We start from the raw sequence: 14,033 nt of genomic DNA, 5'->3' as shown, positions 1-14,033 counted from the left end.
CCCTCTCTCTCTATCCCGGTCCCCTCCATCTCTTTCCCGGTCCCCTCTCTCTCTTTCCCGGTCCCCTCTCTCTCTTTCCCGGTCCCCTCTCTCTCTTTCCCGGTCTCCTCTCTCTCTTTCCCGGTCTCCTCGGCGATCCCGGTCCTCCCGTGGGGCCTTGTGCACCCGCTCCTCCTCGGGATCTGGATCCAGCTTCACTGGGGGCTGGCGCAGACGCTCCGCCTCCTCCTCCATCTGGACCAATCCGAGAAGAGAAGCAGTGTGAGACGAGGGGCATATACAGTCAGGAATGTGGATACACTCACACACACCCAATGGTCATGACAGCCAGATAAATAGAGTCCATTTACAACACAGACATACAGACAATGAGCTCTTAGGAGTAAATGACCTTGAGGCATACACACAGTCAGACAGATACACTCGCTCTCTCTCACCCTGCGCATCTCGGCCTCGGGGTCTGGATGTCCCTCGGCCAGCAGTCTCTGTCTGATCTCCTCAAGCTCCTCCTCCTCTCTCTTCCTGTCGCGCTCGTCCACCTCAGTCTCCTTCTCCCGGTCTCGCAGACGCTTCTGCAGCGCGCTGCCCCTATGGGTGGCACACGGAACAACACCTTGTATAACAGTGGCCCTGACACGTCACTGCATGTCTTCAAAATGTTGGAAGTAGGAATGTTTATTTTAGTTATCTTCCTAAATGTCATATATAAAAACGTGTAATAATGTTGACGTGTCAGGCCTTCATCTTGACTTTTTACAGTATCAACTCCATTATATCTATGCCTATAATACCCTCTAGTCCCTCGACTTCTTGGCGCTGACGGAAACATGGATTACCACTGAAAACACTGCTACTCCTACTGCTCTCTCCTCGTCTGACCATTTGTTCTCGCATACCCCGAGAGCATCTGGTCAGCGGGGTGGTGACACAGGAATCCTCATCTCTCCCAAGTGGACATTCTCTATTTTTCCCCTGACCCATCTGTCTATCTCCTCATTTGAAATATATGCTGTCACAGTCACTAGCCCATTTAAGCTTAACATCCTTGTCATTTATCGCCCTCCAGGTTCCCTTGGAGAGTTCATCAATGAGCTTGACGCCTTGATAAATTCCTTTCCTGAGGATGGCTCACCCCTCACAGTTCTGGGGGACTTCAACCTCCCTACGTCTACCTTTGACTCATTTCTCTCTGCCTCAATCTTTCCACTCCTCTTTTGACCTCACCCTCTCACCGTCCCCCCCTACTCACAAGGCAGGCAATACGCTTGACCTCATCTTTACTAGATGCTGTTCTTCTACTAATCTCACTGCAACTCCCCTCCATGTCTCCGACCACTACTTTGTATCCTTTTCTCTCTCGCTCTCCTCCAACACTACTCACTCTGCCCCTACTCAGATGGTAATGCGCCGTCGCAACCTTCGCTCTCTCTCCCGCTACTCTCTCCTCTTCCATCCTATCATCTCTTCCCTCTGCTCAATCCTTCTCCCTCCAATCTCCTGATTCTGCCTCCTCAACCCTCCTCTCCTTCCTTTCTGCATCCTTTGACTCTATATGTCCCCTATCCTCCCGGCCGGCTCGGTCCTCCCCTCCTGCTCTGTGGCTTGATGACTCATTGCGAGCTCACAGAACAGGGCTCCGGGCAGCCGAGCAGAAATGGAGGAAAACTAGACTCCCTGCGGACCTGGCATCTTTTCACTCCCTCCTCTCTACATTTTCTTCATCTGTTTCTGCTGCTAAGGCCACTTTCTACTTCGTCAACCATTTTGAAAAGAAGGTTGACGACATCCGATCCTCGTTTGTTAAGTCAAATGACACTGCTGGTCCTGCTCACACTGCCCTACCCTATGCTTTGACTTCTTTCTCCCCTCTCTCTCCAGATAAAATCTTGCGACTTGTGATGGCCGGCCGCCCAACAACCTGCCCGCTTGACCCTATCCCCTCCTCTCTTCTCCAGACCATCTCCGGTGACCTTCTCCCTTACCTCACCTCGCTGATCAACTCATCCTTGACCGCTGGCTATGTCCCTTCCATCTTCAAGAGAGCGAGAGTTGCACCCCTTCTCAAAAAAACAACACTCGATCCCTCTGATGTCAACAACTACAGACCAGTATCCCTTCTTTCTTTTCTCTCCAAAACTCTTGAGCGTGCCGTCTTTAGCCAACTCTCTTGCTATCTCTCTCAGAATGACCTTCTTGATCCAAACCAGTCAGGTTTCAAGACTGGTCATTCAACTGAGACTGCTCTTCTCTGTGTCACGGAGGCTCTCCGCACTGCTAAAGCTAACTCTCTCTCCTCTGCTCTTGTCCTTCTAGACCTGTCTGCTGCCTTTGATACTGTGAACCATCAGATCCTCCTCTCCACCCTCTCCGAGCTGGGCATCTCCGGCGCGGCTCACTCTTGGATTGCGTCCTACCTGACCGGTCGCTCCTACCAAGTGGCGTGGCGAAGCTGTCTCCGCACCACGTGCTCTCACCACTGGTGTCCCCCAGGGCTCAGTTCTAGGCCCTCTCCTATTCTCGCTATACACCAAGTCACTTGGCTCCGTCATATCCTCACATGGCCTCTCCTATCATTGCTATGCAGACGACACACAACTCATCTTCTCCTTTCCCCCTTCTGATAACCAGGTGGCGAATCGCATCTCTGCATGTCTGGCAGACATATCAGTATGGATGACGGATCACCACCTCAAGCTGAACCTTGGCAAGACGGAGCTGCTCTTCCTCCCGGGGAAGGACTGCCCGTTCCATGATCTCGCCATCATGGTTGACAACTCCGTTGTGTCCTCCTCCCAGAGTGCGAAGAGCCTTGGCGTGACCCTGGACAACACCCTGTCGTTCTCCGCTAACATCAAGGCGGTGACCCGATCCTGTAGGTTCATGCTCTACAACATTCGGAGAGTACGACCCTGCCTTACACAGGAAGCGGCACAGGTCCTAATCCAGGCACTTGTCATCTCCCCGTCTGGATTACTGCAACTCGCTGTTGGCTGGGCTCCCTGCCTGTGCCATTAAACCCCTACAACTCATCCAGAATGCCGCAGCCAGTCTGGTGTTCAACCTTCCCAAATTCTCTCACGTCACCCCGCTCCTCCGCACACTCCACTGGCTTCCAGTTGAAGCTCGCATCTGCTACAAGACCATGGTGCTTGCCTACGGAGCTGTGAGGGGAACGGCACCTCCGTACCTTCAGGCTCTGATCAGTCCCTACACCCAAACGAGGGCATTGCGTTCATCCACCTCTGGCCTGCTGGCTCCCCTACCTTTACGGAAGCACAGTTCCCGCTTAGCCCAGTCAAAACTGTTCGCTGCTCTGGCACCCCAATGGTGGAACAAGCTCCCTCACGACGCCAGGACAGCGGAGTCACTCACCACCTTCCGGAGACATTTGAAACCCCACCTCTTTAAGGAATACCTGGGATAGGATAAAGTAATCCTTCTACCCCCCCCCAAAAAAAAAAACATTGTAAAAGTGGTTATCCCACTGGCTATAAGGTGAATGCACCAATTTGTAAGTCGCTCTGGATAAGAGCGTCTGCTAAATGACGTAAATGTAAATATCTCCTTTTCAGATTTGGTTTCTATAGTATATAAACCAGCATCCACTGTGCAGCATTCAACTTCATCATTTTCTCCCTAAATGTCTCAGCTAAGACAGTGAGTGAGGTCACCTGTAGTACTTAGGGTCATCCCTGTCGTCATCATAGTCCTCCAGGAACTCCTTCAGCCGTTTGCCTTCTTTAGTCTGTAGGACACAAGGAGATATGGAAACGCATGACTAGATGAAGACAAGACACCTGATCCTTGGTGTATTTTAATAACGTCTTAGCCCACACATTAAAGGCTTTAACTTTCAAACCCACATGTGCTTGGATTCTTAATGCCATTTAGCACCTATCTGTGGTCATTTTTACTTTTGCTTTTCACATGTGAATACGTCTATGGTTTTCACATGTGAATACGTCTATGGTTTTCACATGTGAATACGTCTATGGTTGGACCCTTCAAACAAAGGACATAATATCAGGCACGGCTCAGTGGTAAACCTGGGTCCTGTTCGGTAGGGCACAGCGTAGCAAAACCTTTTGCTACGGACAATGAACATTGGCGTTCCTATTAGACAAGTTCAGGTAGTACCCCCCAGTTTCAAAACGTTTTCTCCCAACAGAACACGACCCAGGAGAGCTATGTGAGAACAGGGTTTGTTCCTACCATCTCTCTCCTGCGCTCCTCCTCCCTGTCAGACTCCTTGGAGTAGTCTCGAGCTTTCTTCCTCTCGCGGATCTCCCAGTTCTTCAAACGCTTCAGACAGACACGAGACATTTAGTAACATTTCACAGCCAACACACCCACTATCATGTTCACACTCCACTGTCAGCACTAAGTGGTTGTGTGTGTGGGGTTGTGTGTGAACCCACCTCTTGATAGGCTGCCTCCTTGTCTCTGAGCTTTCTCTCCAGCCTTCTCCTCTCATAGACCTCCTCCTCATCCTCCTGGTCACGCTTCTTGTCCTTGTCTCTGTCGCGACTCACCTCTCTGTCTCTGCAACATCACCAACCTAGTTACATACCAATCATTCCTTTACAAGGTGATTTACAACTTTATTTTAAAACACACACCTGGAGTGGCTGCGGTCTTTGCTCATGTCACGGCTCCTCTCCCTCTCCCGTTCTCTCTCTTTCGTCCGGTTGCGGTCATGATCACGATCTCTGTCTCTGTCACCTCTGTCCCGTTCGCGGTCTCTCTCGCGCTCCCTCTCCTTCTCCCGCTCGCGGTCCCGTCGCTCCCTCTCGCGCTCCCTCTCCTTGTCCCTCTCCCGTCGCTCGCGCTCAAACTCTGCACGCTCCTTCTCCTTCTTGTCCTTCTCCTCCTCCAGTTTCTGCAAAAAGAACAGAGGAGGTTGATAAGTTGGAGGCTATGGGAGGACAGCCATGCAACAGAACAGGAGCACAGTGAGGCTGGCTCACACATCTCTATAAATGCACAGAAGTGGATCTAGAAGTGGCTTCCAGGCTCTGGGGGGCGGAGGGGACTACAGGATGAAGTAGTTGATCGTTAGATAGTGTGACGATTTGACACAACAGGCGCGCTATGGCCGGGCTAAGAGTTTCTATGGGAAAAGAAAAACAAGCTGCCCCTTGTCACAAGACACAGCACTCCTCTGTCCATGTACACACACTTTTGTAATTTATTTTTTACAGAGACTACCTTGGGGGCAGATTTGGCCAGTAGGCTGCCAGTTGCAGACCTCTGATAGAATCAATATAGTACAATAATTGTTTAGCAGGGTGACTTACAAGCTAACTCGAGACACCGGAAACCACTTTGAGGTCAGAGAAGACATCTTGTTGGCCATGTCAAACATCACAGGCATTCAAAACTAGAAAAAGACCTTGCTTGATAGACAATGCTTTTTCTCCCCTAAGTCAGTGTCCTTATTACAAGAGAAACAGAAAAAAAGGCGTCATTCCTTTTGTTTAACTAGTTGTTGGTGACTTACAGGTGTCGAACTACGGATTTCAGCTCTTCGCTGCCCCTACAAGCCTATACCAGTTAGGCCTGGGAGGAAAAGCAGGTTAAACGGTCCACAGGGGAAAACATCATGAGATTCTCTCACTTTCTTTCAAGCAAATCATCAAAAACAACCGTTAACTTCAAATGGGGTACAGTGCTAAAAACAGAAAGCCGTGAAACATCCTGCTACATCTTTTCACATACTGTAGTTTTATCACATTTTTTTGTACAGGTAAATTAAAATTGTAGAGACTCTTACCCCTGCTTCAATCTTCGGTAGTTCTCCCGTGACTCACTTTCCCAGACACACTCAGAGACAGCTCTCCCTCCAAGCAACTACACCCATGGCTCCCCATGTACTCTGAACTGATTTACTGCTACAATTACAAACCATGCATTCTGAATGCAATGTGTTGCTCATGTATGTGTCGGGTTGAGACCACAGGTTTCCCATGGGCTTTCAGCTAAAAGCAGTTCATTAGTCCATAATGAACAACAGAAGGTTGTCCTCCTGGACTGACCAGAACTACAGAGCCACGGGTCTAGTGCAACTTAAGACCAAGAGCAAGAAAACAGGCAGAAAAGTAGAGAAGAGAGAGATGGGGGGGGAAGAATGGAGAAGAGAGAGATGGGGGGAGAATGGAGAAGAGAGAGATGGGGGGGAGAATGGAGAAGAGAGAGATGGGGGAGGAGAATGGAGAAGAGAGAGATGGGGGAGAGAATGGAGAAGAGAGAGATGGGGGGAGGAGAATGGAGGAGAGAGAGATGGGGGGGAGGAGAATGGAGAAGAGAGAGATGGGGGGAGAATAGAGAAGAGAGAGATGGGGGGAATGGAGAAGAGAGAGATGGGGGAACGGAGAAGAGAGAGATGGGGGAACGGAGAAGAGAGAGATGGGGGAACGGAGAAGAGAGAGATGGGGGAACGGAGAAGAGAGAGATGGGGGAACGGAGAAGAGAGAGATGGGGGGGGACGGAGAAGAGAGAGATGGGGGGGCGGAGAAGAGAGAGATGGGGGAACGGAGAAGAGAGAGATGGGGGAAGCGGAGAAGAGAGAGATGGGGGAACGGAGAAGAGAGAGATGGGGGAACGGAGAAGAGAGAGATGGGGGAACGGAGAAGAGAGAGATGGGGGAACGGAGAAGAGAGAGATGGGGGAACGGAGAAGAGAGAGATGGGGGAACGGAGAAGAGAGAGCACAGGTACTATGGACATGGGTGGAAAGGAGATTAGAGTCTTAATCCATCTTGTTCATGGGATGAAGCAGGACTTGTTCCTAGATCTAATCGGTTAGACTGTCTTCCTACTTTAACTTACCTTGCTCTGTGTTCTACTGGTAACAGCTTGGGCATAGAGTAACTGCAGGTAGGCCATAGCTACATTACTTTCCCCTCTTATATATTAACCATAGGCCTTACCATTCACGCTTGAGACAAGATCTCATTGTGTATTAGGAGCTCCTTTATTGCAAGTCTACTGCTGTAGATCATGAACTATGAATCATTTACTGCAAGTCTACTGCTGTAGATCATGAACTATGAAGACAACTCAAATAATGGGCAAATGAAAATGAAGAGGGTGAATGGCAATTCAAATCAGATAGAAAAGGAGACAGACAAGTTAAACAAGGGAGAAAGAAGGAGCTAAAGTGACAGACAGGAGAGAGACAGACAGAGAGAGAGACAGACAGACAGAGAGAGAGACACAGAGAGAGAGAGAGAGAGAGAGAAGCCCTAACACACACTCATCCACAGGGTGGGTTGGGACTTACCCGACTAGTCTTCAGAACACAGAGTGCTGTGGAGGGGCGCCCCCCCCCTGCTATAACAGTGGTTATTAAGTCTCAGTGACTTGACTTTCACACACATTATGTAGAATAAACATTATTTACAGAGGACTCACACAGGTTCACTGGCCTCTCCGGCTTGGGGACAACATGATAAATTGTTGGAAATCGAATCCGCATGGTTCTCTGTCCCCATATGGTAAATGGGAGCAAGACCAATATCATGTTGACATGTATCTAATGGAAACGGTTGGCTGTGTATTGTTTAGAGCCTGTTCCTGGAGAGCTACCAGCCTGTAGGTTTTCACTCCAACCCTAATCTAGCACACCTGATTCTAATAATTAGCTGGTTGATAAGCTGAACCAGGTTAGTTACAACTGGGGTTGTAGCGAAAACCTCCAGGAGAGTAGCTCAACCAGGAACTGGGTTGGAGAGCCCTGGTTTAGAGGTCCTCGTTAGGTTCCACAACCTCAGTCACCACCATATGCCAGAGTGCCTGTGCAGTTGCCCCTATGCGAGTCCTCGAGAGGGGGGCGCCCAGTATATGTACAAAATAAAGGAAAGCTCATACTTACATCCTATCCTCGACAACTTTTTCCAAAGCTCTGAGATTCATCTTGCTTTAGTCACCATATGATGTCTATCATAATGGTTGGGTTTAATGAATAGATTAGCTTTAAGGTAACTTTACATTGTCACCAATGCATTTTCTTTGTGTGTGATGTATGAGTTATGGATCTAGCTATCTATACTATCACACCTAAATATCCTAATATATACAAAATAAACGTCCCGCCATCACACGAGTCAAGTTAGGTTTGAAAACGGTGACTAGAAATCGGACAACTATTTGTGTTGGAACAGACACTGTGGATAACATTGAAATGACATGGTAAAAATCCAGATCATATTTATAAAATTTCAGAGATTGCCAATTAAAATCAGATTTTAGAGCAATATTTTGGTGTAAAAATGTTGATATTCTCCCACCTTATATTTAGAGTACAATCATGAAAGGGTCCTTGTGCAAGTGTCCACTACCAGTAAGTATGAAAACTAAAAAAGGAGTGTACTACTAGTGTGTGTAGCTTATTTTCCAAAACCTGCAACGTGAGAGAGATGAATAATGTACTGTACCTTGTGGGTGTCGCGGAATTTACTGATCTCTCTGGAAATCAGGTCTCTCTTGTCATCCTCCAATCCGTCAATTGCGTTGATATCCTCCTAAAGGGACAATGGGATGCAGGCAGATGGGACATTGTTCAGGGTCGTGCTGTCAACTGGGGACCAGACTGATTTGCTCAGCATTTCCTAGCATAGTGTTGCCATTTACACGGATCACACAACCTGAAGAAACACCTAGAGCCGTGAAGCAGTTTCCCCAGACCTATTCTTGGACTGAAAAGCATGCTCCAGGGAGAATCTACATTGAAATAGCTTTTAAATCCAGGACTAGACTTAATCCCTGTCCAGAGCTTTGTGTATCAGCAAATATATAAAATGTGCCCAAATACAATATCACCACCCCAACCAATGCATATCAGGTAACAGAGAAAGGATCCCCAGAGTGATAACAGAGAAAGGATCCCCAGAGTGATAACAGAGAAAGGATCCCCAGAGTGATAACAGAGAAAGGATCCCCAGAGTGATAACAGAGAAAGGATCCCCACGTACCTCTTCTTTTTTCTCTTTCCTTTTCCTGCGTTGCTGGGATTCATCATCATTCAAGGGAGCTTTGAGATCGCTGGCGTACTCTCGGATCAGACCGTCGATGGTGCCCTTGACGATCTGGTCCCGCCTCTTGGTGTCCTCGTCGATCACCTCCTCCTCTTTTCCATCCTCTTCTTTCGCCTTCAATCACACAAAGAGAGAGAGAACGAGAGGAGAGAGATAAGGGAGAAAGAAGGCAAAGAGAGAGGAAGAGGAAGAGAGAGGTGACAGGCAGCTTAGTATTATAATAAGTATTATAAGTCAACTCAGCCTAACTAGTTGAAATTGAATTATAAGGGAATATTTTGTTCCAGGCCTTTTGGCACAGTTACCCATTCGTTTAGGCAGCCCTGCTTCCTAGAGCTGGGTCCACCTTAGTCACCACTAGATTACACTGTCATTCAGATTGCAAGCAACGTTCCCCTCTCTCCTCCGTGTGTGTTCATTCATTGTCGATATCATAGAAATAGAATGAATGGGGAAGCCCTTTCTATTCATTGTATTTCAATGGTCGATATATTCCGTCTGTACATTATGCTTATGATCTATATTCTGTCTGTTGATTCTGTTTACTGTGGCAGCACCATTTCACCAAATCTAATTCTGGGTATATGTAAATGTGCTTGGCGAATAAAGGTGATTCTGATTCCAGCGTGTCCCCACTCCCCACCTCGTTGCCGTTGGTGCTACTCTTCTTCTTGGCCTTCCACTCGTCCAGCTGTGCCTTGGTCTTGGCGTCCACCTTCACCAGCAGCTTCTTCTCCCCGATCTGCAGCTCGTGGAGCAGTCGCAGGGCCCGCAGCGTTGACTCTGGTTCCTTGTACTCACAGAACCCAAAAGCTAGAGAGAATAGAGGAGACAGGAGGTTTATATCACAGCCATGGCGGAGTCATGACCAGGAATCAGTGACGTGCGGTCAGTGTAGTAGGCAGGGCCTACCCTGTAAAAATGAAGGGAGAAAAAAAAAAACGAATGAAAAATAAATAAAATGTTGTCAATAATCATTGTCATCTTCATGTCATCTTTTCTGCATGACAAAATCGATTTCTGAACTAGTACTTACTTCCCAAATGTGCAGTAATCTGGTAGAAAACGCACAAGCCTTGCTGTGTACCTTTCTACCTGTCCTTGGAACTCAATACAAGGCATTGACTTGCGCATGTTTCTACCACACCGAAACGCAGGCCGAGAGCTTCGCTGCTTTTCATGTGTCAGTATGTCCCATTCATTTTCATTGCATTCAAATAATAAATGTGTTTTGGCGTGAAGAAAAAAAAAGCTACGGGATAGGCAGGAAGATAGGCAGAGCTCCGTCCCTGCCTCTGGACATCACATGTCATCTGCCGCCTTTTGGCGGTTACGTTCGTTTTACTGCTAGCTAAAATAAGCTGATCAGGATGGCTAACATATTGCATCCAAAACAGTTTTCAAAGTTGGATTTTCTAGCGAAACGGGGTGATAAGGGATGGAAGACCAACACCTGAGCTCAGAGACCTACATCAAAGGAAGGGACAGAAAATAACATGAGTGGTATCAACAGAAAGACTGGCTCTGTGGCTGCGCTGCTAGCAGCCGACTCTACTGCTTTCAATGCCTGCTGTTCTCCACCAGTGACAGCGTGAGGACAAGAGCCGGTTACTGCGACTTGAACAACTTGCCTATAGCGCTCAACAAGCATGAGAAATCTAAATCTCACATCCAAAGCCAGATAGCTCTAAAGACATTAGGCAGCTCACGGATAGATCTGGCATTGAATAAACAACGGAGAACATCAGCATGCACAATGCAAAGGTAAAAGAACCGTGATATATTATTTTTTCCTCCCATATTTTGTGATATCCAATTGGTAGTTACAGTCTTGTCCCATCGCTGCAACTCCCGTACGGACTCGGGAGAGGCGAAGGTCGAGAGCCATGCGTCCTCCGAAACACGACCCTGCCAAGCTGCACTGCTTCTTGACACACTGCTCGCTTAACCCGGAAGCCAGCCGCAATGTGTCAAATTGCAGCTTCTTGTTCCAGCATGACCCGACAGACGGTCCCTGAGGTGACAAAGTTACTGCAGCTGGTCCTCACTATACCAGCCACAACAGCGTCCATTGAGAGGACATTTCTGCGCTACAACGGATAAAGACATACAGTCGAAACCGGACCGATCAAGGACGACTCATCCCTTTCCATCATCTCCATCGCATCAAGACTTTTAAAACTGACGGCCAACTGTGTGTTCGTGCCGTGGGAGGAGGGGTTGCTTCGTTGTCTGAAAGCAATGGCTAGCTAATATGCTAACTATTCTAGCTAACTAACTGGCTGAATAAGTTGACGACGGACTCGCTCAAGCTGTCGGGACTAACCCACAACGTTAGACACAGACACGAATGATCTGCTTGGCGTGTTGACACACTGGTGGTTTGTTGTGGCCGAGTATTGGTGCTAAACCGTGTTGTTGGAGTCCGGCATGCTAGTTGGCTGTGGCGTCATATGACTAGGTGCCCTGGACGATTTTCACGGAAGAATACTGTACCAAGTTAGCTAGCTGAATAAACGAAGTTAGTCTATTCCTAGAAAACATTGAACCGCTGTAGTTTACAACAAGTATAGTTTCTGAGGTGGAAGTTGGGAGAGTTTTATTTTTGGGTGTTTCAGTGAAACGTAAGTGAGGGAGGCCCCGCTCTCTCCTTTCCCAGATGTTTAGTTCATTTCATTCCGATCTCCTTTGCATTATTGTAGCCATTTTCTGTAGCCTGTCAACTATGCCTCTGTCTATCCCTGTTCTCTCCTCTCCGCACAGGCTATACAAACGCCTCACACCGCATGGCTGCTGCCTCTCTAACCTGGTGGTCCCTGCACGCACCACCCACGTAGAGTTCCAGGTCTCAGGCAGCCTCTGGAACTGCTGTTCTGCTGCCAACAAGGCAGAGTTCATCTCAGCCTATGCTACCCTCCAGTCCCTCGACTTCTTGGCGCTGACGGAAACATGGATTACCACTGAAAACACTGCTACTCCTACTGCTCTCTCCTCGTCTGACCATGTGTTCTCGCATACCCCGAGAGCATCTGGTCAGCGGGGTGGTGGCACAGGAATCCTCATCTCTCCCAAGTGGACATTCTCTATTTTTCCCCTGACCCATCTGTCTATCTCCTCATTTGAATTCCATGCTGTCACTAGCCCATTTAAGCTTAACATCCTTGCCATTTATCGCCCTCCAGGTTCCCTTGGAGAGTTCATCAATGAGCTTGACGCCTTGATAAGTTCCTTTCCTGAGGATGGCTCACCCCTCACAGTTCTGGGTGACTTCAACCTCCCTACGTCTACCTTTGACTAATTTCTCTCTGCCTCATTCTTTCCACTCCTCTCCTCTTTTGACCTCACCCTCTCACTGTCCCCCCCTACTCACAAGGCAGGCAATACGCTTGACCTCATCTTTACTAGATGCTGTTCTTCTACTAATCTCACTGCAAATCCCCTCCATGTCTCCGACCACTACTTTGTATCATTTTCTCTCTTGCTCTCCTCCAACACTACTCACTCTGCCCCTACTCAGATGGTAATGCGCCGTCGCAACCTTCGCTCTCTCTCTCCCGCTACTCTCTCCTCTTCCATCCTATCATCTCTTCCCTCTGCTCAAGCCTTCTCCCTCCAATCTCCTGACTCTGCCTCCTCAACCCTCCTCTCCTCCCTTTCTGCATCCTTTGACTCTCTATGTCCCCTATCCTCCCGGCCGGCTCGGTCCTCCCCTCCTGCTCCGTGGCTTGATGACTCATTGCGAGCTCACAGAACAGGGCTCCGGGCAGCCGAGCGGAAATGGAGGAAAACAAGACTCCCTGCGGACCTGGCATCTTTTCACTCCCTCCTCTCTACATTTTCTTCATCTGTTTCTGTGACCATGGTGCTTGCCTACGGAGCTGTGAGGGGAACGGCACCTCCGTACCTTCAGGCTCTGATCAGTCCCTACACCCAAACGAGGGCATTGCGTTCATCCACCTCTGGCCTGCTGGCCCCCCTACCTCTGCGGAAGCACAGTTCCCGCTCAGCCCAGTCAAAACTGTTCGCTGCTCTGGCACCCCAATGGTGGAACAAGCTCCCTCACGATGCCAGGACAGCGGAGTCACTCACCACCTTCCGGAGACACTTGAAACCCCACCTCTTTAAGGAATACCTGGGATAGGATAAAGTAATCATTCTACCCCCCCCCAAAAAAAAAACATATTGTAAAGTGGTTATCCCACTGGCTATAAGGTGAATGCACCAATTTGTAAGTCGCTCTGGATAAGAGCGTCTGCTAAATGACGTAAATGTAAACAGAGGAGATTTCACTGATGTCTTTACCCAGAAGGATAGACGGACGGACTTTGTTTACAAGTGTAAGTGTTTATTTACAGTAGCACCATCTACTATGATTACATGTCTGTTGTGTTAGTATACATCTCAAATCAGTAGCGCTGAGTACTAGTCATTTTGTGTCTGTAGAGCTGTTTACAAGTAGGTCTACTCGCTGGCAATTGGGTCGCTGTCTGTAGTGCTGAAAGTCGCCTATTCGTGCAGGGCAGGCAGTTGAGAGGGGCACAAGCCTGTGAATGTTTCTAATGGTTGGCCACCTACCTGCTGCTGTTTGTTGGTTGGGGTTGTTTGATGGTTATCTTTGTGATCGTGTCATACCGATAAACAACGTAGCAAAAATACGCTTTGTGTGTGAGTGAGTGAGTGAGAGAGAGAGACTGGTGGAATTAAGGAATAGATTTGTCAGGGTCGTGTTCATTAGGGCTTGGAATAGAAAATTAAAATGAGTGTTTATCGGGCAAGTCCATGTAGTCACACCCAGTTTCAGTCTGTTTCCTTATGATTAGTGCCTAATCAACAGGACCATGCTAATGGTTTCACTAAATAGTAGTTGCTTCAGATTGAGAAAGCATGCCAGGGTGAAATTGGACTTACATGGTGGTAGAATATTTTACAAAATGTTGTACCTTGAAGTTTTCCAGAGGCTCCTTGGACTCGCTTCCAGCTTAGGACCAGGCCACATTTC

General features: G+C 48.2%; 1 protein-coding gene across 1 annotated transcript in view; it reads right to left on the bottom strand.

Annotated features, from left to right (window-relative positions):
* LOC121548499 (RNA-binding protein 25-like) overlaps window positions 1-14,033 on the bottom strand; it is a 33,662-nt gene that overhangs the window by 6,792 nt on the left and 12,837 nt on the right. The window contains exons 4-13 of the mRNA XM_041859955.2: window positions 13,975-14,032; window positions 9,678-9,847; window positions 8,972-9,148; window positions 8,435-8,521; window positions 4,620-4,879; window positions 4,419-4,542; window positions 4,213-4,302; window positions 3,672-3,745; window positions 438-588; window positions 135-234 (exon numbers count right to left, since the gene is read on the bottom strand). Coding sequence (XP_041715889.2) covers window positions 135-234; window positions 438-588; window positions 3,672-3,745; window positions 4,213-4,302; window positions 4,419-4,542; window positions 4,620-4,879; window positions 8,435-8,521; window positions 8,972-9,148; window positions 9,678-9,847; window positions 13,975-14,032 — 1,291 coding nt within the window. The remainder of the gene's footprint in view (window positions 1-134; window positions 235-437; window positions 589-3,671; window positions 3,746-4,212; window positions 4,303-4,418; window positions 4,543-4,619; window positions 4,880-8,434; window positions 8,522-8,971; window positions 9,149-9,677; window positions 9,848-13,974; window position 14,033) is intronic.

The sequence above is a fragment of the Coregonus clupeaformis genome, chromosome 33, assembly GCF_020615455.1.
Source record: "Coregonus clupeaformis isolate EN_2021a chromosome 33, ASM2061545v1, whole genome shotgun sequence".
Taxonomy (NCBI): domain Eukaryota; kingdom Metazoa; phylum Chordata; class Actinopteri; order Salmoniformes; family Salmonidae; genus Coregonus; species Coregonus clupeaformis.
This window is presented reverse-complemented; position numbering and strand designations above follow the sequence as displayed.